Here is a 27,097-nt window from a genome sequence, read left to right on the forward strand (position 1 = left end):
TCCCTTCCATCCTGCAACTCAATTAACCCTCTGTGGCTCATTTAAAGTTTACCTCAGTACTTCTGAAAATGATTTTTAGTGGGAACAAGGGAAAGAAAATACACACAGGCATCAAAATACAGAAGCCGAGTTAAAAACTTAAGCAGTTGATAAGAGAATATTGGTGATAATGGGAAAGCAAAACAAATGGAAAACTGAAGACTTTCTTTTCTCTTTCTCAAGGAAGAAGGAGGAAATGAAACAAAGAAGAGGGGGATCTGCGCGGGATTAATGGCTCCTGAGTGACCTCCCCAGAGCTAAAGATTTGATTCTGCTCCATTCATCCAGACCTCTTTTCATCCCTCAATCCACATTTAAACCTCCCTTCATCCCTCGGCCCGCTATATTTCTAGTGCCAGTGTCTGTCATCACTCCTACTTCCCTCATGACCCGTCCTCTTATTGTGCCCTGTCCTCTTTTCAAGAAAGACATTGATTAACAGAGGACACAGTGATTGACTGCTCTGTCACAGAGCAGCTCATGGAGATTCAATCAGTCCATTGTTAGCTTCAAGTGCCGCATATATTTATATCTGGAGATTAAAGATTGAGAGGAAGGGGAGCGGTGGGAAAAGGCTGAGACACAGAAAGAGAAAGTAACTGCTGGTTATAATCTGACATTACTTTACAGTAAATTCCCCCTCTCCTACATAACTGTGGTATACAGATGGTGCATCAGATTGAGTCACACTGAAACAAGATAGATATGTTCCAGACTTGAAGCTTGATACGATCTATATGTCCTAAAGCAAGAACACCAGCCAGAAATAGACAGATTCCTTTCCTTTCTGCCAATGTGCTCCTCACAACACAGGAAGCAACGAACAAACACCGACACGACAACCTTGTTCATGTTGTCAGACATCAGTCTCCCATGTTTGATGGATGGTTATTGATATCCATGCATGACTTGTGAGTCTGCACAGAGCCAGAGGTGCTCACAAACTCCAACTCCTGGGTTTCCTTTGATTACAGCACCCCCTAGTGGCTGCAAGAGCTCACAATTAGTCCTCACTCTTCAATCACATCTGGATACATGCAACAAGAACATCTGTAGCACATATGATTTGGCACCGTGAGATTAATTTGAAGATTTAATCTGCAACATCAGAAAAAAGGCAGACAAAAAGAAAATTAAGAATGCATGAAAGTCTGATTCATTGGGCCCATGAAATTATGTTAACCTCAAATTACAAGAAACATATTTTCTCACTTACCACTCGTGATATCCACATCATATATATATTATCTCACCAGGTTTTGAGATAATAGTTTGTGACATTTCTGCAGTCACCCCATAATAATAGAGATGAATGGGACCCTGTTTGTCCTGCCTAAAGCATTTAAAAATGACATTACAAAAAATCAACAGCAAAGTGACTTTCCAGACCGTTGTCCTGGTTGCTCTCAATAATCCTGTGAACCGTTTTTATTGGAAATACTTTCTACAGAAGAAATAGTGTCTTAGTGGGAAATTGTGTCCCCTGAATCCTCATAGACTTTATCATCTGTGTCATCAGCATTAGTGGAGTGTGAGGGCTCCAAACACTGTCTGAGTAATGGGAGAACGCTTTCTGTGATATTATGTTATCTGAACACACACATGAACAGTAGAGTTTGAGGCTGATATTTTAGACTCTATGGCTTTCCACACTACACTTAGCCTAGGGCTAAGAAAGCTTTCACACTGGCTAAATCCCGGCATATTCCAAAATGGGCTAAATCAGACTTTAGCCCGGAGCTTGCTGGCCCTGCTCTGGAGCAGGATTAACCTTGGGTTTCAAGGGTTATCCTCTGACAATCTACTAAACACGAGGTTAAACGTTGCCAGTGTGAAATGCGGCTAAAGTACACAATAAAATTCATGTCACATTTTTGTTGTCAAATCTGTTCAATAGTAGACACACGTCAGTCTTGAATGTAAACATCAGTCACGTGTTCTAACAGACATTTAACCCTGCGGAGCTAGAAGAAGTGCTGTGTGAATCAGATAGCCCTGGGCTTATATTAACCCTGTGTCAACAATGTGTGTGAGAAAGGGGCTACAGTAAGTTAGCCCGGGGTGAACTCTTATCCCAGGGTTAAGGATACGCAGTGTGAAAAGCCTATAATTAGTTCAATGAACTGGAGTGTTCTTCGTTCAAAAAAACACTTTGTGGGTTGTTGGGGTGGTGGATGGGTCAAACAAACACAGGACTTTCATCCAGGAGGCTACTGTTCATGTCCCATGTGAAAATCAACAATGTGTTGATGTCTTTGTGTTCACAATGTTAAATTTCACGTTCACTTTCAAAACGTAGTAATTTTAAAGGAACAGTGTGCAGGATCTGGCGGTATCGAGCGCTGAGGTTGCAGATTACAACTTCTCGCGCGTGCCAAGCATGAAGGATACGGTGGCCGACGCAAAAACGCGATTGGCCCTTTATAGAGCCAGTTGTTGTAGTGCTTTGAGTGTGTGTGCAAGAGAGAGAGAGAGCAGTGGCGACGGGAGCGAGTAACGTTATTGACTCCGGCCTAAGCAGGAAAAGTTAACAGTGTTTGGTTTGTCTGTTGTGGTCTGAAATAACTAAAGTCTGCAAAGTGTTGTGGACTTGATGAGAGTGTGTGTTAAGTGCTCAAAGGTCAATCAGAGAGCCCTCAAACACTTCACAGTAGGACAGTCCTGAGCCCTCTTGGTCAGCGAGGTGGACATTGGAACTGGGCAAGATCACCATAATCCCTCTAATTGTTGAATGTGTTTTCTGTGGATAACTCAGAGTAACAGGGACACTGTCTCTGGAAAGAGATGCTGCTGTTTAAGGTGCTAAATGTGAGATTGGGAGCATTTCTATTGCCTCCTCACGGCTCTCAACATGGCGACGGCTTAGCTGTCGGCCCGTAGCTAACGGTGCTAACAGTGCTACAAGGGGCAACAGCGCTGACAGAACTAACAGTGTTAATCTGGAACCAGAGGGTGGTCGCTACGCTTCCGCAATGCCGTCGGTTGGGACGCCGTTATCAACTGTAACCACCATATGAAAGCAGTGCAGAGCGGTGGCCATGAGCGAGCCAGTGGGGCACGCTCACATGCATGAACATGCACTAAAAGCACGCACGCACGGCCCGGCTATGTCAAGAAAGCACGGAGAAGCTCTGATTACAACACACAGAGAAGGAGAGTGACTTCATTCTCTGCTCAGGTAGACATTACTCCACTATATCTTTACATAGCAAATAGCTGCTATATAACTGCTCTGAATATCGTATAAAGCACCTTTACATTTTAAATGTAAATCTGCAATACTGTGAGCACCACAAACTAAACTAAATCCACTTCCTTTTTTTAGGGGTGGCAGAAGAAATCTCAGTGACAGATATCTCAAAACCTGTACAAATAATACAAAATCTATCTGCATGCTTTAATACCACTTGAGTTATTTTGACATATGGGCGCACTGACCCTCTAAATGACATCCATCACCCACTACTGAAGCTTTGCCTCCATCCTGAGGGTGCAGAAGAGACAAAAGACACTAGAGGGCAGCCAATACTCATGTATAAACCCTGCAGTCCGGGTCTCTGACATCTCACCGGGCTGTCTGTTGCCTGCAGCTCCTCATTCAAACCAAATTACACTGTGAAATAGGATTACGTGTCAAGCAATGCAATGATTGAGCACAATTGTTGGGAGTTTGGCAGGAAAGCGGAATAAAAAAGAGAATACACAAACACGCATTCCTATTTGTCATGCTGATGCGAGTCTCCTGTGAAACAACATTAAGATAAGTCGATCCTGGGTGTCAAATGATGGGTATCTTAGCATCCACACCGCTTTTTTGTTTTTTTTTGTTTTATTCAAGTGAGTAAAAAATAGCAGCCGCTTGTCTGGCTGTTCCCCGGAGAGTATACAGACTGAGTTATGGCCCTATAATTATGTGCAGGAGTGAAAGTGTGTGTATGAATGAACGTGCTCCGTTTTAAAGGGCGTTTTATTATGGTTGCTGTTTCTTCAGATTGTGGGCCGGGGAGCGGATCTCCCTTTATAGGTTTGCTGTTTCCGCTCCCAGAGAGCTCCCCGATACCCTGGGCAACTGAAGAGGCTGGCTCGCATTATACAGAGACACGTTTAGCTTCTGAAATAATCTAATAAAAAAGAAAGAAAGACGGACAGAGAGAGAGAGGGAGAGAGAGATCAAGCAACCTCCTAAGTCGATGAGCTCATTCCCATCTTTCATCAGCATCTCCTGCATCATAATGAGCAGTGAATCTGTATGTGTGCACACAGTCAGATGGGTGGGAGAGAGCAGTCGTCTCCAAGACTTCCCCTGCAGCCAAACTCTTTGATGTCTCAGTCACAGCGGATTGACAGGGCCTCATCTCCTCTGGTGACCCCCTCGGCTCTGACCCCTGCACCTCCAGGGGTCGGGTCCCTCAGCATTAAGGCCTGTCGAGCCAATTAACCTCAGAACTGGGAACAATTAACCTCTTTTACACCAGCAGAAGCAGATAACACTCTGTGCATTATTAGCAGGTGCAGAAAAACCCACCAGATCAAAAGGGGTCGATCCAAGACAAAATAGCACAGATAGAAAAAGATTCTGACCTGGTGACAGACAGATAGGTCTTCTTCTTCTGTGTGTGCTTGTCAGATTGAAGAGCAAAATGGAAAGACTTGGCGAGATGGACGGAGCGGAGAGAAACTCATCTATGGGTCTAATTAAGCAGGAATGGAGCCGTTGGGAGCCAGGGGACCTACGTGCTGGAATCTTGCATTTCAGTCCATTAACCTGCTCCTAATGAACTGTGTGTTATTGGGGAAAGTCTTTATCAATCACACCCCGCTGAGGTGACGGTCACTGGTTCATCGGTGCTCACAGAGTACGTCGATACTGTTCAGCGGGGCTCCGGATCACTGGCTGACCTGTGGGGAGGACAAACAACCTGATTGTAACATGCACGAGGTGACAGTGAGTATCAGGCTTTGTTTGTAGCTGCAGCTTTAACATCCTCAGTTTACTGTATACTGACACAGGAGTTGTGTTGTGTTGTGACAAACACAGACCCAGTCTTTCCCAATCAATGATTTCCACCCACAGTGATGATTATACTTAATGACAGTTCTCGGTGATGAGAAATGCCCCACAATGTTTGTCGGTGGATTAGTGAGGCAGGCTGTTGTAGGCTGATGTGAGATATATTGGTTGGGGGATTGGAAAAATAAGAGGCAGATGCACTCATACAAGTGGAACAGATGTTTATTGTTGTTATTCATTCTAATTGTTTGTTATTTGATATGCAGAATGAATTGAGTGGATGGGATCAGAGAAAGTGGCTGAAAGAGAGAGAGAGAAGAAGTAGAGGGAGATGCTGGGTAGAGAGATGGAGATAAGGGAGGAGGGTGGGGGGGGACAGAAAGGGGGAGAGAGAGGAGAGGAGAGATTCGTGGTGAGAGAAGAGGGGAGAGGCACAAGGAGAGAGAGAGAGAGAGAGAGAGAAAGAGAGAGAGAGAGGGAGTAGAAACTGTTAAAACGTGTGTTCGCTCTTGCCAGTCTCAGCATCGCTCAGTTTGTGCAGGAGGCTGCAGCTCCATCTCCATCTCTATCACTCCAGCAGGATCTCCACTGTGCACCAGTGACCAGATATGATCTATACCCACTTCACTCTGAGCTGGGATCTCTCTATTGGTTTTTGCATGGATGATAACAGCCTATCGCATATTCATGGATTTCTCATACCACAACTAATTTGACTCAAACTCCGGATTGGTGGGAAGAAAAAGGACACAAAAAAGGGGACTCCAAGTGTTTTGTGGAAGCAGCAGTTGAGCCTACCTTGGTTGGACATGGGACCGTGCGTCAGCAGAGAGGGATCCGGTGCCGGAGGAAGAACATCTTCCTGAAGGAGGAAAAGGAGTTTTTTTTAATTTTCTTTTTTTTTTTTGCCACCCGGAGAGGGGGAGCTGTGGGTTTTTACGCGCCGGAATGATGCGTCCCAACCGCGGCTTCATCCTGCTCCTCCTCAACGGAACCGCTTGTTTGGTAAGAAAAGAGTGGGAGTAGTGGGGGGAAAGTCACACTGTTAAGTCTTTATGCATCTTTGCATCCTTTTATCATCCATTTAACACCTCATCCTATACCTGCGTCATGAGGTACAGTTCGGTAAGGTGTCTGCACCCCATTTGCACCAAAAACTTACAAACTCGCGATTATAAGTATAGACTCAAATGTTGCTGACAGACATGTGGAGAGACTGAGAGCTGGTGGAGATGATGCTGATCACAATGATACATCATTTGTGTTTCTTGCAGAGATGCAGAGATAAATCCCCGCCTGCTGTGTGCTCTGTTCGCTGCTTCCAAGACGCATTTGTGCTGATGTGCTGTGTTCTTTCGGCTCTAACTTATAATAATTATGAAGTATAAATAACATTCACTGTCACTATTCCCAGCTGAGCGCAGCAGCGTGCCGCCGGTGTGTGTGCGTATTTGGAGACACGTCAGCCTTTTAACCCATCATTCAATACACATTATTGGATTTTACTTAAAAGTATGTAACTGCACATGAAAGTCATCATTTCACCAGGAAAAGTGCACATGCGTCCTAAATCAATTAAAGTGCAGGCAGCAGGTGTAACCTTTCACTTTAAGCCAAAGCAAAAAAAAAAGAGGCAAAATAAAGTAAATAATGAGAGAGCTTTCACCAGTTTGATATGTATGAACTTACAGAGAACATATATGTAAATTGAAGAAACCCTGCAGCAGCCCATGCACACATCTGGCTTAAAATAAAGAACTTATACCAGACACAACATTTTTGTTTTTTTAATCAGATTTGTTTTTTTATAAGAAATTCATGTGCTACAAACATCTTCTAGAGACATTGGACATGTGGTGTGTGAGTTTTACTGGTGGATCTGTAAGACAGAGGATGGAGTACTTTTTTCATGTCTGCAGACAGAAAGATGAGCTCTTCTTAGTAAAGTCTTTATTCTGAAGACTCTCACCTTCTCTTCAGATATGATTAAACACAGGATTCATACTGTGGGTGGTGAGATATATAGCTTTGAACGTCTCATCAGAGTCTCTGTTCTCTAATTGAGCTCACTAATAATAAATGAAGTAACACTACAAACCTCCAGTATACATAAGTAAACCGTCTTCCCTAAGGACCCCCGCTGACCTCTAACACCACATGTGTAAACATGAACTGTTTCTGCAGCCTTAATGAATACCTCAGACATTACATAACCATACTACCAAAATCTGGATCACCCACTCCCTCTTTCATGTACGCTCGCTGGATTTATTAAAAAGCAGCCTTTAATGAGAAATCAGCTCTGGATTCACATGAGGAAACTTGTACACCCTCCTGCTCGGAAACCCCTGGGCTGAGAATCACAGGGCCCAGGAAATGAGCAAGCTCCCAAAAAAATTAAAAAAACACATCAGTGCGGAATTATTTAAGTGTGGTTGAGTGCTTGTCTGATGCATCCCTTCAAGGATGACCTTGTGGTTTTCATATTAAAGTATTATTCAGGTGCTCACAGGGAAGTAATGGCCCTTTTGGTGATCGGAGGTCTGACAGACGGGGCTTGTAAAAGACTAAACACACACAGATTGATTTAGCCGAGACAGTTTCAACAGATCCGAGAGAGAGAAGGGACCACACGCTGACTTAAAATATGGGGGGATGAGTGCCTTTTCAGCCGTTGTATAACTAGATACAAGAGTGGGATAATAGGCTTAACACTCGCTCTTGTGTTGTCTTGGTTCTGGGAGCATTTTGTGAGCTGCAGGGCTGCAGCCTATTGTAACCCAGAAGGTCTGTGGCTAATGATAATGAAATTAATTGGGCCTTTTCTCCCCCTCTCCAGACCATGTATCTATGAAAAACGTACATGACATCCCTCAGCAGGAGATCCTGGGTAATTCATTAGCCCCCGTGACATAGATAAATTATGGAGCAATTAATAAATTAAGCAACTTTTTTATTATGCAAGAGAGTCGTGATTAATAATCGTATAAGCCTACTACGCATTAAAATTCGATTTGGATGATTTTCTGTTGTAATAGCTCCGCAACTCTCAGCGAGGGTTTGGGTCTCGAGGGGCCTTTTTCCAAATGACTACTAATACAGACGACTATTAACACAAGGTGCCACTCTGCTTGTTGTTCATGTGATGAATGGTGCGTCTCAAATGTTAATTATTCTCTGTATTTGAATGGAGGGTTATGAATAATATAAACCATCTCAGTTGTATAATTGACTGCTTGAGAAATTATGTTTATTTTTGGCAGCGGTTAGAGTTATTTTTCTTATGAGATGCCTCGGCAAAGCTGACTGGGTTTGTTTCAGCGAACTAAGTGGCTGATATTATGCATCAATCAGGAGAATCATCTGTGGGATATTTAGGAGGATAGTTTGTGTCCTGTGCTTGTGATTAGCGGTCAGTAGCTGGTTAAGCAGAGCAAAGACGTTAAATATAAAGATTTTTTTCATTTCATGATTAATCGATTCATCGTTTTGTCTATAAAGTGTCAGAAAATTGTGAAAAGTGCTCTACAGAACCATCAAATGTCTGTGATTTCTGCTTGAAAAATGACTTAAACGATTAATCGATTATCAAAATATTTGCAGATTTTTACATCGTTCGATTTGTTTCAGTTATAATGTGAAAGTTGCGGTGGAAAGCCAGGTGTCTATGGAAGATATATTGAAAATAGAGCAGGTACAGTACAGAGTGGTGACGAAAGAAATGAGAGGAGGTGCAGGTAAAGAGGTAAAAAAAGAGGAATAGGTGAGACATCTGCCTCAGAGGTTTATACACCTCATTGACAGTCATCCCAGCTTCTTTCTTCTCTTTACACAAAAGCATACAAGAAAATACACTTAATCCACATATAATTACAGCTGCAGCAGTGTGGCTGAACTGTGCACAGCACAAGGTTGAGGTAAACAATCTGAATAACTACCAACAGAAGAATGAAGTGCAACAGAACAGGGTGTTGAACTCGACCGCTCCGTGAACTGCAGACTCTCTCCCCTGCAATTATGCCACCTAGAAGTACATTTTTTGTTCTTAATCATCATTTCAAATAGGTAAAATGGTTTAAATGTAATTTCACTCAGTCAGCACTCAAGGAGACATACATGTCTGTTTCTAGTACACGTGCACACCCACAAAAGAGCTTATTAATTAAGGAATTCTGACCTTGCATGTGCTGCAACCTTTATGTGGTGAAGATCGCCGGGGATGCAGCGGCCCTCTCGGCTCTTCATACGTCCTCACGTTGAGCGCACAGCTGCTCTTTTGCACAGGTAGCCTCTCTGTGGCCATGAGAGACACGACGGCTTTATACTCCGTCTGATTGCTTTCAGTGCAGACCCAGACGCTGACCATCATGCTTGATAGCTGAGTTTCACCTCAGTGGCCCTGTACAGAATTTACAAATTTTTTTTGCAGATTGAATTTCGATGAAGACATTCATACATATCCCAAGGTTTTCTGTGCATGGAGGTGATTTGAAAATATGAAGAAAACATGACAGCGTTAAAGCATGTTTTCCACTTCTAAACTTTTACCATCAACCTCTATTTGACTTTGCCATCAGCAAGGAAACGCGTACTTATTCAACACGGCACGTCAATTAAAAACAAATTACGTTCTTACACTGAACGCCTCACAGAGCCAAAACCCCTTTCATGACAAGGACGGGATCGTGATGAGGCTGCACCGCAGCAATGGGACGCTTGAATCACAACACAGCACTGCAACTAAGCCAACAAAAGGCATAACAATCGAAGCAAAACTGCCTGTAGTTTGCCTGGAACTCCACCAGACAGCACGCTGCAACAATGCACAAACACACACTGTGCAAACCTGGGTATTTGTGTGTAAGATTAAAAAGCAGCGGCTGGCTGGCGTTAATTCCAACCACATCGGACTCCTCTCTCTGTTTTGTCCTGTCACACAGCCTTAGATTCATGCTTCTTCGATACCTGTCCTCCTCGCAGGGTCGCCGACCTTGTCCGACCAGATACATTCCCGGCTAAGCAGAAATACCACCTTAATCCTGAGAAAACAAATAGAAAAAAAACAACACTCACTGTCTGATAAAGCATATATCGCACAAATGTGAGACAGCAGCAGCGGAGTGAATAGAATTTTTGTTTTGTTTTGGGCTTCCTCGTTCTCTTGAGTCTTTCTCTTTGCCATCACTGTTGCAATCTGCATGTCAGAGCTCATCAGCTTCTACTCTCCAGCTCACATCCCACACACACACACACAGGAAACTCTAAACTCATTCATAATTGTCAAATTTCTGTCATAAGGGAGGGTTCGGCTGCAGTGGAAGCCGACAGAACGGTTTATTGTGCTGATGAAGGGGGTGATTTGAGAGGGACGATTACGAGGTCATGGCATCTTCATCATCAGTAGCATAATAATATGCACTCCTCTTGTTAGTCATTGTTAGAGTGATTGCAATACAGCTCGGGTGAGCACACACCACACACAACTGCACAAGCTTCATCATTTACAGAAGATGTTTCTTATAGTTTATCTTGTGTATGATACAGGAACCACATTGATGCCCATTTATAGAGCAGAAACGATTAGTCAATCAACAGAATTATTCAGCAACTGTTTTGATTAACCGTTTCAGTCATTTTTAAAGCAAAAATGTCAAATATTTGCTGCTTCCAGCTTCTCAAAATGTGAGGATTTGCAGTTTGTAGATATAAACGGCTCATTCTAAGGTCACGAAAACACAACGATTCTTATTTTCAGGTGATTCAGACTTCATTTAGAGTGAACAATAATTAGCTACGTGGTGCACGATAAGATGAATAGTGAAGAGTCTTTGGCGATTAGACTCCATTGTGACGTAGTATGTTTAGGTGGGTAGTGATGCCATGAATATAGAGTCTAGACAATGGCGGTGGTGGTAAAGGGCTGAAGATCTGATGATGGGATGTGGAGCAGGACTGGGCTCTGGATATGATGAAGAGGTGGAGGTGAATGGGGTGGAGGAGGATCGCATCGGTTTGTACTGCAATGACATCTGACTGCAGCAGAGAAGAGGAACAGTTTTAAAATTGAACAGCAACGATATGACTCAGAAAGATCGTGGCAAAACGTGGTTGTTAACTAAAGGCCCAGACACACCAAGCCGACATCAAAGAACTAGCGGCGATAAAGGCAGACTGTTGCGTTGCCTCACATCGCCTTTGTCTTGGCAAAAAAATGCACTCGAACACACCGCGAAGACTACAAACAACGGCCAACTACCACGTACGTTCTGCGCCTGCATGAGATGAAATAACTCTCCACACCAGCAGGTGGCGGTATTCTGTATAGGTCATTCAAAAAGGGAAACCGGAAGACCGACGATGGCGGATATACAAGCCGTTGTAATGATATTTACATAAAACAAAGCGGCGTCTGCCGACCATTTTCACACCACTCTCATTCACCACTTGGCCATGTCATTGTGTAAATATCCGTGTATTGGAATGATCAGATGAGATTAAGACATTTGCTTGCTTTCTTTACTTCCGTTTCTCTTCTCGTGCACTGGTTCGCTTAAGCTGAACAGCCAATCAGAGTGATTTCTTTCAAAGATGGGCCCCGCCACTAAATCAACACGCTGAATCGGCCAAAAAGCCTCTGACACAGGCAGACTAGAGCCAACGGTGCAGGACACAACGCAAAAACTAGGCCGACAGACGCTCACAAACGGCCCCAACCTGTCTGACGGCCAACCGCAGCAGGGCCTTTAGAGTTAACGCCCGTAGTCAGATGATAAGAGTAGGAGCCGGAGAGATTTGTGAATGAATTAGAGTGTAAAGAGAGTCTACCCGACTGTACTACCGCTAAGTTTCATTTGGTTTGTACAGATAATTGCATGATTTTTGTTTGTCTCCTTAAGTGTGATGTGTACTCCTAAAGCCACATAATGGACCTCTTGGCTTTCATATCTGGTGTAACTGTACGATTCTTTCCTTGTGTTTTAACCTATTTTGCTCACACTTTTTACGTTTATTTCAATGTTTGTATTGATCAAATAAATAGGCCAACAATGAGCAATCACAAAAACACATATAAACAGCGGTGAATGAGCGGGGCTGCTGGTGTTATAATGGACAACATCTGTGGCTTCCTGCCTGTGGTGTAAAACAGCTTGAGTTATGCACAACCACAGCAAGAGTGACCCCAGAGGTGCACCCCTTCCCTCTAGACCGCCCGCTGAGGAAGCCAGCGTGGGGACCGCCTGTCCTCCTCCCACCTCCCCTCCTCCTCCCCCCCTCAGGCTCCCAGCAGAGACAGACAGAGACAGACTGAGAGAGACTGAGAGAGACGGACGGAGAGAAAGCTGCTCCCTGACACACTGACAGCCCTTCATAGTGAAGCGCCGAGCTGTCCTGAGACAGAATACGTTGTCTGCTCAAAACCAGCACAATTTATTGTGGCATCGCTCTCTGGGAGACTGCAGGGGAGACAGAGCAGATCCTGGAAGAATATCTGTAGGTTTGTCTGCTGGTTGGGATAGCGGAGGGTGGATTACAGTGCACAGCTTAAAGAAAAACGACTCGTAGCCTTGGGTGGAATGAGTGGGTATAACTCCCAGGGGATCCAGATAAAGATGCGCTTGACTTTCACACAGAGGAATAACTAAGGGTGGGAAAATCCATAACAGACGTTTTAATTTCAGAGAGCTTCTGCTGGAGCTGACAATAGTAAAAGTAGTTTTACTGCGTTGTGAAAATGTTATGGAAAGTGTCAATATAGAATGAAATTTTCATCGTTTCAAGTGGGCATCCAAACAATATTAGAAAAGGCGATGTGGGATTAGGGGACGTGGCTTTATTTGAAGGGGGAACATCAGGCTGTCAGTGCAGTTTAACACTGAAGAAGCTTTCCTGATGCCGCGGGCTCTGAGGTTCATGCTGACCTCATCGTGGAGTGACTGCAGCCGCTGGATAGAATGAGACCGGGGAGCAAAAGCCCATTTATATTCTCTCACAATCTGTAAACAGTCTGTTCTGCGTGAATGAACATGTAGTGTGCAGTTCACCAGCGTGCTGCCCGGTGACGGTACAGTGATTTTCAGGGTCAGAGTGGTGCACATGTCCAGACAAGGCCCGCTGAGGGTCTTTTCGGGGGTTTCCAATTAAAGCGGCGCACAGCCACAGGGATCAGGGATTTGGCTGAGCTTGAAAGAAGAAGTGTTTCAAGTATAATAAATGGATAATAAGAAAAAAAATTTCTGCAGAGTACAGTGATTTCTGAATTGAATTGAGAATGTTTTGCTGTGGAATATAGCACAACAATGACGGGCAATTATTGTAACCATTATTGCTCCAGTTTGAGTAGTCATGCATGTATCCATGCCCCACTTCACAGTGACCCTGTGAGGAGCTGTAGTGTTGTCTATTCGGGGAAAGTTCACAGACCTTAAGCACAAATAGATTTTTTTATCAGTTCATTAAAACGTGACATGTTCGCTCAACCGTTACCTGTGTAGTTAAAGGGTAACTTTGGTATTTTTCAGCCCTATTTTCCCATGTTTTTATGCCTAAGTGACTAATGGGGACAACAATTTCTGAAATTGGTCCAGTATTGAGCCACGAAACGGGCTGCGAGGGAAAGTGAGCAACGTCAATGTAACGTTACGTTCACTAAAAGTGCTTGTCTTTGCCACTGACAGGCTCAGATTGCTATTATTACCAACATTATAGAAAGGACCCTACAGAGAAATAAAATGTTTTTCTTATCTTTCGTTTGATCCGGTCTGTTTGTTATTGTGTCCAAGTCCCGCTCAAGAAGAAGTCTCGTTGTGAAATCTGAATATCCGTATACGGGCGGCCATCGAATTCAAAGACCTCATCCACATTGTTGAAATCGTCAAAATATTCACCATGACATTGAAAAGCTTTTTGATAACACTAAGCTACACTTTCTGTACTCCAACACAACAAACTCTGTGCGACCGGCACTCGTGTTTCCACCATTTATTCCACTATGCCACCGTTGTTTTCTGGCAATGTTAATGTTAAGGAAAGATTGCATTCTTGGTTAAAAGAAATAGACAGACCACAGTATGCGGCGTCAAAGTCACATTCTTTGTCCAAACATGCACCTCGACTTCCTCGCTTTTGTAGCAGGATAACAACAGAACACAACATTCTTCTTTGCCACTGAAAGTTAACAAATGTAATTTAAAGAAAATGCTGTCCATTTTCTGGAGAGGACTGCTGGAGGTCACTTGTCACTTAACATATAAGCTGTTTTAAGATTTCGAAATACTGTTGTTTCCTCCGATGGCGCTCTATGGACTGCAGTTCACACCTGTTGTCAGGATGCGTGTCAGATGTTTCACAAGTAAGCACTTGTGATCAGATTTCACTTCCCCAGCTCACATTTGGTTTTATCCGCAGCTAAACAGAAAAAAGTTCGACTTCAGCTAAAGAAGCAGATTGCTGTGGCAGTCCGAGCCGTGTGGCATATTGTAGTATATGCATGCAGCCTGCAAAGCATAGGCAGAGCCTCAAAACAATCAGAGAAGCATTGCATTCGTGTTCACCATACAAATGTGGACACGTCTGGCCCATCTCTGCAACCACATTAGTATTTAAAGTTGTCCATTGACGCCTTTCAGCTCTACTACAAGTGTGACCGGTTCACACAGTTACACAAATTCCTCGGTGGGAACTGCGCACTTTGATTTGACCTTTACTAAAGCAATTTAATGAACAAGAAAGCATAATTAATTTGCTTTTTTTTTGTTGGGGATTGAAACTGGCAACTGTTCAGATATTCATGCTTTAAGCTCCTGGACAGGTGTTCAAAATCCAACACAAACACTGGAGCTTTAAAGGGACATATCATGCTCTTTTCCAGGTTCATACTTGTATTCTGGGTTTCTACTAGAACATGTTTACATGCTTTAATGTTCAAAAAACACATTATTTTTCTCATACTGTCTGTCTGAATATACCTGTATTCACCCTCTGTCTGAAACACTCCGTTTTAGCGTCCGTCTCTTTAAGCCCTCCTCCCAAAAAAGCCCAGTCTGCTCTGATTGGCTTGAGAGAAAAATATGGTGCACCTTTGCAAAGGTAGTTCTCAAGCTGTGGGTGATATATTCTAATGAGCCTCTAAGTGACACAGGAAGGCCTCGATCAGACAGAGCACGTTTTAACAGCCTGTGGCAGCTTTTTGTAATTGTTTTCAATGAGAGTGAAGCATGGTGAACGCTGCTTTTGCATTGCTGAGCACCTCACGTTTTTCTGCTCTATGCGCCTTGCATTTTTACAGGAGCGCCCTGAATGCCTCAAGTTGGAAAAAATAAAACTAGGAGCAGAAAAGTGCCCAACGTCATTAGTGCTTTTTCTCATTATGGTGACTTTTTCTGGATAAACAGAGCTATATGAGTTTACCAACCGTAGTTACCATGATCTGAACAGAAAACATCCTTCCATTATCTGTAATCGCTTAACCTATTCAGGGTCGCGAGGGGTAGCTGGAGCCGATCCCAGCCGACACAGGTTGCCAGACTATCACAGTTCTGAGACATAGAGACAGACAATCATTCACAATCACATTCACACCTACGGGCAATTTAGAGTGAACAATGAACCTAACCTGCATGTCTTTGGACTGTGGGAGGAAACCGGAGAACCCGGAGAAAACCCACGCTAACACAGGGAGAACATGCAGAAGGGCCCCAAGCCGGGTTTGAACCTGCACTCGAACCTTTGAATCTTGCTGTGAGACGACAGTGCTAACAACCGTCGCACCGTGCAGCCCTGAACAGAAAACAGCAGGAGGCAAATTAGTGTAGTGGGAAGTTGTTTTTATTATTTTAAACTGTACTATTAACTATTAGGTAGCGTACAGATCATGGTGTGTGTCAAGCCAACATTAGCACTCATTCGGTGGTTGCCTAGCAACGTTAAAAAAAGATGCAGCAAACAGAAAAAATGCTCTGTCTGACCGGGCACCAAAAAGGCAATGCGGTGTGCCTCACGTTTTCCACCTGCAAAAAGCGCTCGGTCTGATTAGGGCCGAAAGGGGAGCCAAACTGTGAATGTCTTGTTAGCTCACATGTTTTCTGATCTCAGCAGCCCTCAAAAAAACTGACTGGGTTGTCTTGTTTCACAGTTTGTGGGTTGGTAGGCCCTCCAGATACCCAAATGTATGTGCACAGGCACTGAAAAAGTGAGTTTTTCATCACATATCCCCTTTATGTCAGACAACTTGATAAGACGGCATTCAATTGAAGCTTTTTACACCAATTGTAGAGTCCTTCCAGCTTTTACCAGACAGGTGTGAATACTGTAGCAGCGCTTTAATCAGCTCTGCCCCATCAATGCACGCTTTGCTCCCTGGAGACAAACTGGAGACAACCTGGGGAGAAACAGTCCCCTCTGCACCCTCCTCGCGCTGCCAACTTGTCAATATCCTATAATGTAAAAAGTTTGATAGCCAATTCAGAGCCCGGCGTCGCTCTGAGCATACAAAATGAGCCCAACTCCTCTGGGAGCACACAACTGAACCTGTCCAAAATGAGCTAGGAAAGCGGGCGGAGGATGCAGAAGGAAAGATCGGGGAAAAGAGTTTAGAATAAAAAGATTCAGTGTCGGGAGTTTGTTCACCCGCCGCAGATCTGAGCTCCAGTGACCCCCAAGAAGCTGGAGTAAATTATTCATTAAGAGTCAAATGGCTTGTTTCTTGTGAAATTACCTTTCCCTCCCTCACCTCTTCTTGGATCTACACTAGCCAGAAGAATAATTAGTTATAAGGGCACAGCCGTTTTCAGACTTTAATCATGTAACAGAGAAGCCTCCTGCAGAGAGCATATTAGATCTGGAGACGGGGACAGCAGACAGAGAAGAAAAGAGAATAAAGCATTGACGAACACTTAAGAAATCTGAGCTGCCTGGGTCTTTAATTAAAAATTGATGTCATATTAGAGATGAAGATTTCAACTCAACAGCCAGAGGAAAATGGAGTGCTTATTGAACTTGTCAGCTCCCCAGGACAAGCACATGCTTTCAGCCCCGCTGGGCGACTCTACAGGATGGTTCTCTGTATCAATCAATTCATTTACTCTAATCCAGATCATGCATCCGTAAAAATATGATTAACACACATCACACCAAAGACATGCATACGGTACACATTCTAGTAAGCGATTGTTTAATGAGGCAGTTCAAGACTTTTGAGATTTTAATTTCAAAGTTGTTGTTGAATTATATCATTGAAAAGCTGTTAAAACAATTATGGTTATATGTAAACTAAAACTCTAAAAATTGTCACATGCCAAATTAATTTTCAACTTACATTCCCAGATGTCTTTTCACCTGCCATTCAGTGCTTACTGGGATACATATATCACAGTAAAAAAGGTAATAAAAGCAATAAAAATAGCTTTTATTACATAGCAGTGGCAATAAAAAATAAGTAATGAAATAGAGCCCTGCACCACAGTCCCCACTCATTCAATCCCCTGCAACTAACAATTATTTTCAGTATTTGTTAAGCTACTGTTTATTTTTCTTGTTTATTTAGGCCTAAACCTGCAATAACTTTGTTGGCAGCAATGTAAAGACTGCACATTTTAATTTGTAATGTACAGTGATGAAAGAAATCCAAAAAGATTTAATGCACTACTACAACAACAACGTAAAATACCATCACAAGAGCAAGTCAAAATCTTATTTAAACCTGCCAAATCTGTCCTTTAGACCACTTGGGGGCAGCAGAAACGAGTCGTAATTACAATAGTATATTATTACCTTTTAAGTTGATACAGCAAACTTGATGGTAAACAGTTGCCTATTTACAGAGCAACGTCATGTTTCTGTCCACCTGATGAATCCAATATTCACTCTCCTTTTAGCTCTAGTTTGGTCTCCACCACCTCCTCATGGTGCTAACTGCTAAAGTCTCCACTGTGTTCACCAGTCACTAACTTTTCTGTCTGCAGCCAAAATTGATGCTCTAAGAGCGGTGAGAGTGAACCAAAACAGCAAAGTTGCGAGCCATAAAAATCAATGAGCTGGGAGACACTAAAACGCTCCGTTGAGCTGAGGGGAACTACAAAGTCAGGTGATGATCGTTCTCTGTGGGTTCATCACTTTGACTGACCCGTTTTCACATTAAACATGCTCATTTTATCCTTTGTTATTATAAAAATACTGTTTATAGCTTCTCCCAATTTCCCAATGCCCAAGGTGATGTCTTTGAATTGCTTGTTTTGTCCGTCCAACAATCTAAAACCCAAATATATTTGATTCACAGTGATACAAAACAGGGAAGAACCCACAAAATGACGTTCCCATACAACTAAACTGCATAACCAAATTATGTTTTGAGAGAAACGTATTTTCTCCCAGATTATAGTCGCAGATTTAAACAGTTTAAAACACGTGATTAATGTAAATTGAAATAAAACAAAACCAAAACGCCATAAAACTGCTGGGTTAGGTTAGGTTCAGGCAACAAAACACATCATGGTTTGGCTTAAAATGACTTAAAAACAAAACAAAAATTAAAACAAATGACTATGTTTCACACAGGACAAGAACAGCGGCCTCCTTGGGGAAAGCTCAGTGTTTGTTGTACCCTTCTACCTCTCCTCCTGCCAACCAGTAGTGGACTTTGTTGCTTGTTATACCCATTATTTAATTACGTTTTAATTCAATGAGTGTTCTTTCACAGTCGCTCGATATACTACGTCAACTGCTCTGTGCGTCGCTTGTTGCACTACGTCACTCGCTGCGGCCGTCCGCAGACTTGGTATTTGTGATTTGTGAAGTCCCCACGTCTCTGAAATAAAACGTGTGCAGCTCTTTGTCGGAAATCTGCAACCCTCGTTCATCTCCAGGAATTTAACAAGTTAAGTCTGAATGTTCAAACTCAAGTGGGAGTCTAATTTTGGAACAATATCCTTTGGTTGACACACTGGTCTGTCACCAGTCCCCCTGCATCTGTGAGAGTTACAGCACAGATTTCAGTTAAGTGGCTCCCTGATCTCTCTGCTGCATTACGGCCATAGTGTGCTTCTGTCACCGGGGGAAAGGGGTTAAAACGGTGTACCTGTCACTGTAACAGGCTGATTATTGCCTGTGGAGCTGGCAGGCTTGTGAGGATCGCTCCCCTCCCCTCGCTCCCTGCTGGGAGAGAGGCCTGGGGCCTGTGCTCACTGAGGCTGAATGACTCACAATTACCGCAGCGACAGAGCCTGCAGCCACCTCCCATCCTCTCCAGCCGTTTCACTGACTCACTTAGCGCACATGACAAATGACAGAATCACCCCGAACCTCCGCCCCCTCACTAAGACCTGATTGCCCATCGCCCACACTTTGCCTACAGTACTTAAAGCTGGGATACATCTCGCCAAGCTTCATGAAACAAAACAAACTTAGTCTGAAAGTAACTTTCTTCTGTGTCACACTACGTAGACGGTGCATATTTTACTAGTGAACAGTAAACCTTTGACATTAAAGCTGCAGCCCTGGAAACACTCAATTTATTAAACTCAACAAACACTTCTTTAATGTTACAACACGGGTCACTGAACAAAATAGATATTATCATGTGGTGCAATGCATCATCAAAGGATGACTTCCTGAGCTGTGTTTTAAATATGAAAGCAAGTGGGTGGTATGAATACCCAAAGCAGACAACATTAGCGCTCAACTGTTAACAAAACAATGTCGGGGTGTGCATGCTAAAATGTGAGAATATTCCACTACAGTGAAGCAATGCATTATTAATCTTTTAGGCATTGTGGCGGGGGTTTTCCTACACCATCTCAACTTGCTTACGTTGCATAAGTCAAAGTTGGAAAGCGTGCTGATAGTTAAATCTTACACCTCATATATTCTCCTAGTTAAACGCAGGGTGGCCAGAGAGTTGTCGCAGTATGCAGTTTTTCAGAATGAAGTGTAAAAGTTATAACATTTAATGATGAAAAATCTGCTGTATAATGTGTGACCTCTGTGACCTTAGAGATGCATTGCTCACCAGATCTCCTAGGGTTTTAAAACATGCAAATGGTATGTAAAAAATGATGCTACGGAACATTTACCTGCAGCAATTAAAGCACATTTAAATGCATCATGGTGGTGTGGACAAGCACACAGTAGGTGTTCTCTCACTGCCGTAATAATTGCAGCTCTGGCTCGGTTTCTTCTTTTTTTTCAGAGCCATATTAAGCTCATTTTAACATTTGTCTTTGACAACGATGCTGCACACTGAATCTGACACCTCCAGCAGCGCCAGACACTTAAATCTTCTGTTCAACAATAGCACAATGCTCACTTCATCTCTCCTCCTGCAGCCTGGCCTCTCAGGCTCTCTAATGAAGAAGAAGGGAAGAGAGAAAGAGGGGAAGCATGCCTTGCTCAATATGTAAGCTACAGCATCACGTTCTGCAATATGTTTTTGCTCAGATACGAGTGTTGGCGCCATCTGAGAGTCACTCTAGACGAGCGGCGGCGCTGGCAAAATAATCAGGATCTTAAAAGCACGGGGCGGTTTTATAGAAATCAAGAGTGACATATTTTTCAAGAACCCTAAAGGGGCTTTTTTGTAGGACGCCGCAGGGGCTCTTAAGTGCTATCTGGGGAGGCAGGCGGAGTGCGACCCTCTGTGCCCAGCATTCAGCAGCTCATTGAAGAAGAGAAATCAAACACAAACTAGTCCTTCAATAGGAGCCGTGGGGGATGCTGTATTTGTCATCAAAGTCATCCTGCCCCTCTGAAAAAACAAAGATACATCTGAAAAGATTAAAATCAATATGTCTTCTGCTCTTCCAAATTTTTTGTTCATTATTAATGACTTTTGGGATTCTCAAAGAAGCTCCCTGATTCAAGAGGAAGGAGTCCTTGTCAAGACAGTTATCGGCCCCCGTGGGGAGGCTGAGGGATCTGAGCGGCAGCGTAGCGTAGCAGCACGTAGGTAACTAGAGGAGAGGGCGTCTCACACCCCGGCGGTAATAGGCTCAGATTAGAGGAAGAGGAGGAGGCCTCTATCTGAGTCCAAACACCAGACCACAACCACATCAGCGGGAATCCTCGCAAGCCAGTTGAAATGCGATACACGTTGTTATGAAAGGAAATACATGTTTTTAGAGAGACAGAAAATCAATATCGCTGACTGACTGCGGCACAAGTGAACAAATGTGAGCGAGCTTGAAAAAACTTGCATAAAATGGAATAAAAAATGAGTCAGACTTAATAATCCTGACTAAGCCTGTATAAGGAAGCCCTGGCAGTCAAGACAGTAGATGGATCAGAGCACAGACAGGAGTGCATGCATTATGCATCACTGTAAAATCTCCCCGGGTGGAGCGCACATACACAAACTTATCCCGCATTTGCATCACTTATTGTTCACGTTTACAACTCAAAATCCACAAACGACGTGTGTGTGTGCGTGTTCTCCGCCGCCATATCCAAAGGACATAATAATGCTGGTGACTTCCACGGCGCACTAGACAGACGCTACCTGTTAATAGATCATTACCGTTGAATAATTACCCATTACTTTGCTCTCACATTCACACACTCTTCACAAATCTACTGCTGAGCACAGCAGCACTATCTTATCTCCCTCACTGCTCCTCCCCTCGGTTGATGTTAACATCTGACAGCTTTGTGTGTGTGCCGATACAGATTCTTTTCTTTAATTAAAAAAGTCTTAATTGGACATTACACTTTATTCTCCTCCTCCCGCTCGCCCAGCTCCCCTTCCTCAAACTCTTTGATCCTCCGACCAAATCTTTCGAGGGTAATAATAGTTTCCCCTGTTCTCAGACTCGCACGGCAGAGCTTAAGAAGCAAAAAGCTCACTTTAAAACAGGAAACACGGCTTTCTTCCTTTAACATTTTTCAATTTCTCTCCAATTAGATGATCTTCAAGTGACCTTTTCTGACTTAGTTTGAAGTGAAAATGAGATGAAACATTAATATAGCACCTTGGAGGATATTTTGGCAGCGTAGAAATAAGTGTTTTAGCACGAATCCGGCTCCTTTCGGTGCAGCCAGACACTTTATAAGTGCATAAATCAACCACCCAACCTCACAACTCTAGAAAGCATTTCTTAATGACAGAGCTTTATTGTTTTACAGGATTATAGACTTTGTAGAAAATTGTCCACCCTCACAAATATTGATTAAACTGCCCAGGACCACAGGAGTAACGCACTTTATGTGAATTCAGTTTTGGTGTGGATTTTCTCTTTGGATCTGTTCTTTGATCCCTCCGGTCTCGAGTAGCTCGAAGGAGGCATATGAGCCCATTACTAGGGAGCTTAGGGAATTACATTGGCTCTGCGAAAACTAGACATAAAGGAGTATTTTCTCTCACGGCCGGGGTAAACAACAGAATGTAATAATAGCAATACCTGCAAAATTCCAACCATTTATTTATATATATAACATTGATAGAATGTCACGGTTACTACCACTAGAGGTATGAACGGTAAATTAAGTATCGATTAAGCCTTTAATTTGTTTTCTGTCCACGTTTCTACCTCGCTGATAACTGCCTACTTTCTTTCTCTATTTTCTTCTTCGATCCCCGCCTCCTCCTCCTTCTCCTCCTCCTCCTCCTCCTCCTCCTCCTCCTCCTCCTCTCTCCAGGTGGCCCTGGGTCAAGAAGACGACTCCTCCAGCCCCAAGAGCTCCTCAGACGACTCCTCCAAGACGGTGGGCCTCCTGAGCGGGCAGGCTCCCCTCTCGCCCCTGAGCCGCTGGATGCTCCACAGTAAGAGCCGAGTGGCTAACACCACCTCCCTGGAGCTGCCCTACCGCTCCCCGGTCCCCTTCTCCAAGCAGGAGTTTTCTAAACAGGAGTTCTGGGAGATGTTGGGGAGCGACCTGCTCAAACCCGACGCCTCCAGCTCCAGGGTCAAGCGCCGGCCCATCGTTAAGACCGGCAAGTTCAAGAAGATGTTCGGCTGGGGAGACTTCTATTCCAATATCAAGACGGTGAGGCTTAACCTGCTCATCACCGGCAAGATCGTGGACCACGGGAACGGCACGTTCAGCGTCTACTTCCGCCACAACTCCACGGGCCAGGGCAACATCTCGGTCAGCCTGGTGCCACCCGTCAAGGCGGTGGAGTTTGATCTGGAGCGCCAGAGCGTGGTCTACCCCAAGGACTCAAAGATCTTCAACTGCCGCGTGGACTATGAGAAGGTGGATCGCAGCAAGCGCACCTCGCTGTGCAACTACGACCCGTCCAAGACCTGCTTCCAGGAGCAGATCCAGAGTCACGTGTCCTGGATTTGCTCCAAGCCTTTCAAGGTCATCTGTATCTACATTTCCTTCTACAGTACGGACTACCGCCTGGTCCAGAAGGTTTGCCCGGACTACAACTACCATAACGAGATGCCCTACCTGCCCTCGGGCTAGAAGACTTGTAGGGGGGAGGAGAGGTGGGAGGGGAGAGGAAAAGGAGTGACTGCAACACATGCGGAGGAAACCAGGGCTGTGAATCGTCCTTATGGCCACTGTGGCAGCGAGACACCTTAAAAAAAACAACCTCTCTGTAGCCTGACTATTGTAAGATGTAAAAACATATATGCAAAACTACAGTATGCAGATAATGAGGCATTTGGAATAACTGCAGCATTCATTAACTGGACTGGTAGTGAAAATCAAACACGCACATTCTTACCTCAATCCAGTTTCTAAATGCCAACTTCTCGCCAGCGAGTTCTCTCTTCCATCAAGTCATTTCTGTGAATGTTGTCTGAATGTCCTTTTAATCGCCCTTTACTATATTGCTCTTTTGGAAAGTCACAAGGCAGCGTTTTCAGCGAAAGCATTTAAATGCTGTGATACGCTTCACTGGAGAGCTGTATACAAATTCAGACTTTATTACAAACAGCGTACAGCGTTTGACTCTGTAAATGATTAAAAACTTACCAGAGGGAACACAAAGAGCAGATGAATGTAATGTGTAACCAACCACAGGATCATTTAGGTTACACTCAAAGTCTTTTTAAAGGGCATCTTTTTTACGTGAACTTTAAGTCCATCCTCCTCTTACCCATCTTCACTGTCCTCACATGTATTCATCATACTTGCCAACCCTCCCGTTTTTACCAGGAGACTCACGTTTTTCCTCCCGGGGTCACAATTCTCCCGTATTTCTCCCGATTTACGACAAATTTCCACACCTTTTTTTTCCCTTTTCCTTATCGCAACCTGTTTCTGGCGCTGTACAGCGTGACAACAATAGAGCTACACCAAATGTCGTTTCACGGCGGATGAGAGCTACTCACAACTCAACGTGGTTTGAGCTGCGCTTGCCGCACATCCCAGTGTGCAGCGCTCAATGCATCGAAAAGCCGCCGTGGCGTGGCGCAAGCCATGAAATGACGGGTTTCAGAGCGCAGTGGTGCCGTTGTCGCGTTGTGTCTGAAAGGGCCTTCAGTGAGTGAGAGATGGAGAGTACTACGACAAAGAAATACTCAAGCAGGTGCAAAAGAATTAATGAATAAATAAAAATGGATGAATATTTGTTTATGCCAGAGATTCACACAAGTTCACACCAGAGGGGCAAATTATTCAGTTCTCTTTAATTAAAAGTAAAATTAAAAGTAGGCCTATTTAAAGCTGCAGTTGGCAACAATTTTCTGGCATCATTGGGCAAAACTTCCTTAATAATCTTTCAGCATATTGTAATTCAAGTGTTCTGAGAGAAAACTAGACTTCTGCACCTCCTCATGGCTCTGTTGTCAGACTTTAAAAAATCTAGCCTGTGACAGGAGACTTTGACCAATCACAGGTCATATCAGAGAGAGAGCGTTCCTATTGGCTGTGCTCCAACTGGTGGGCGGTGCTTGGTAGTTCCTCAACTTGATCTCAACACGGTTGCCGGGTCACAAACTTTCTAATTTTACAGCTAAACAGTACACTACAAGATGTTTCTGAAAACATTTCAGGCGAGAAATAGGCATTACAGTAACAGAATATTGATTCATATTTGATCAGCGCTGCCTAGTTTGACCATTTTGTCGGAGTTTGCGAGTGATTGACTCGTGGCTCTCAGAGACAGAAGGTGAACAGCAGACTCCAGATCAGCTCTGACTGGTTGTTTTCCTCCGGTCTGTGAAATATTGCAGATGCACACGATTTTTTTTCAGATTACCTGTCTCATGCATTACTGTCAGGATATAGTGACCGTTTAATAGAAATAACTTTTTTTTTAATCATATTTGCTCCATTTCTACCCACTGCAGCTTTAACATAGAAATGCTGTTGCAGTAATTCTGAAAAATCGCCAGAATGCAGGAAATAAAGTTCCTGAAACTCAATTTGTATCCGGGGGAGGACCCAAAACAGGTTTTGAAATCCTCTCTATTATGGCAAGGTTGGCAAGTATGGTAAGCATCCCACCATCATCATGTCAATGTGTAGTTTACAGTCTGCCAAGTTTAATCACAATGCATCTCTCGTCACCTCCATTTCAATAAAAGAGGGAAAAGAGGGAGAGAGAAAAATAATAAAATTTGCAAGAAAAAGCAATTGCTCAACAAAGATTCTGGGCCAGGGCTTAAGACGAGTTCAGTGCGAGGGAAATAACTAGATTCTGCATAGAGATACACACTTAAGAGAGAGAGAGAGCAGTGGGGGAGTGAGAGAGGGAGAGATTCACTGAGCTGTTTTAATTAAAGTGGAGGAGGAGACTTAGAGTATGCAGCTCCTTCTATTGTCCCCTCTGTATGAAAAAGATTACATTTTGTTGCCGTCAGGATTCCTGATTTCACGCCTTGATAACTTTGACTGTGTGAGGCAGATTGCTCTCTCCCCGACAAATACTGTGTTCTCTAAAGTCGGCCCGTTATCTTGAATAAATGAAAATATTATCATAATAATTACATATAATTTAATCTCCTTTAGAACCTAATTAAGGTTTCAACGAGAGGGCGAGATGTATTCCTAAAAATCAAGTCGGCGGGTAGGAGGATAAGAGAACGTTCGCAGGGATAGTTTGTGCGTGGAGCCGGCAGCCAAAGCTCAGCCCAGAGTTAACTGCTCTCATTAAGATAAATGGCCACTGGCTGGCCCGGCTCATGTTGCGCTCACAAACAATACCAGTCGAGAGAAGTGCACAATGGAGCTATGAATTAGGCAGCCTGACATTTTGTTGGCGAGATGGCACGGTGACTTTTTTTTTTGGTGAACAGGCACAAGACAGGTGTGAAGAGTCATTAAACGGTGAGATCAGGTAGCCGGTTTGATGCTAATGCGCTGTGATGTCAGGGATTAAGCCGAGATGTGTGTACGTGCACGCTTGGCTGGAGCGGTGAGCGGTCACCGTGAAGCCGTCGTCCTGTGGGGGGTAGCATAAGGCCAGACGTAATTGCATCGCCTTGGCTGCTCTGTGTGAGATTGAGGAGGTGAAACACAGTCGCAGGGCTAAAGATAGTAACAAAGACCTGTAAATCTGCTTTTTAATTCACTCTTAAAGAGGGGGGTAGCTCCTCGCCGTGTGGCGACCTAATCAACTTGTGGCCCGGAGCAAATGGCAGGAAGTCTGCAGGGGACAGACACCTGCAGCCATGATAAAGGCTGCTCATCTGGCAAACCTGTCTCCTCTTGCGTGGGCTTATTTAATCGAAACCGATATCTCACAGATGCACTGATATACGTTGACAACACACGTACGTATCTGTAAGTGTCTCACAGAGGGGATTTTCCTAAAGAGGCTACCATCAATCAGAGTGCAAACTATGAGAAAGCTTGTAAGCACAGATTCAGATTTCACAGTGATGCAGTATTTATTTGAAAGCATACATAAGGAGTCCCAGTGGAACATGCAATCTAGATGTAGGCCCTGTCTGCTGGATATGATACAACGCTTGTAAAATGCAACCAGCATGAATGAACCACTGCCTCCTGCTCTGTTCATTCATTCATTCATTTCTCCGTCCTGCAGCTCTCTCTGCCCCTTTCCCTTCCATGCATGTTACCCACCGTCCTCACGTTGTCGTCCTCTCCCTGTGTGTGACCCGGCCGACTGGCCTAACCCTCTCTACCTCCCTTACCCTGGCG

General features: G+C 43.8%; 2 protein-coding genes across 2 annotated transcripts in view; one reads left to right on the forward strand and one right to left on the reverse strand.

Moving 5' to 3' along the window:
- Nucleotides 1-5,349: 5,349 nt before the first annotated feature.
- Nucleotides 5,350-25,850, forward strand: LOC141780883 (neurexophilin-1). Its single transcript, XM_074656327.1, has 2 exons — nt 5,350-6,055; nt 22,673-25,850. Exons 1-2 carry the CDS (start codon nt 5,999-6,001, stop codon nt 23,444-23,446), a joined length of 831 nt encoding a protein of 276 aa, XP_074512428.1. The 5' UTR covers nt 5,350-5,998; the 3' UTR covers nt 23,447-25,850.
- spop (speckle type BTB/POZ protein) overlaps nt 8,855-27,097 on the reverse strand; it is a 210,941-nt gene continuing 192,698 nt past the window's right edge. The window contains exon 12 of the transcript XR_012596733.1: nt 8,855-10,089. The gene's annotated coding sequence lies outside the window, so the exon portion shown is untranslated. The remainder of the gene's footprint in view (nt 10,090-27,097) is intronic.

Source organism: Sebastes fasciatus, chromosome 13 (genome assembly GCF_043250625.1).
Source record: "Sebastes fasciatus isolate fSebFas1 chromosome 13, fSebFas1.pri, whole genome shotgun sequence".
Classification (NCBI taxonomy): Eukaryota; Metazoa; Chordata; class Actinopteri; order Perciformes; family Sebastidae; genus Sebastes; species Sebastes fasciatus.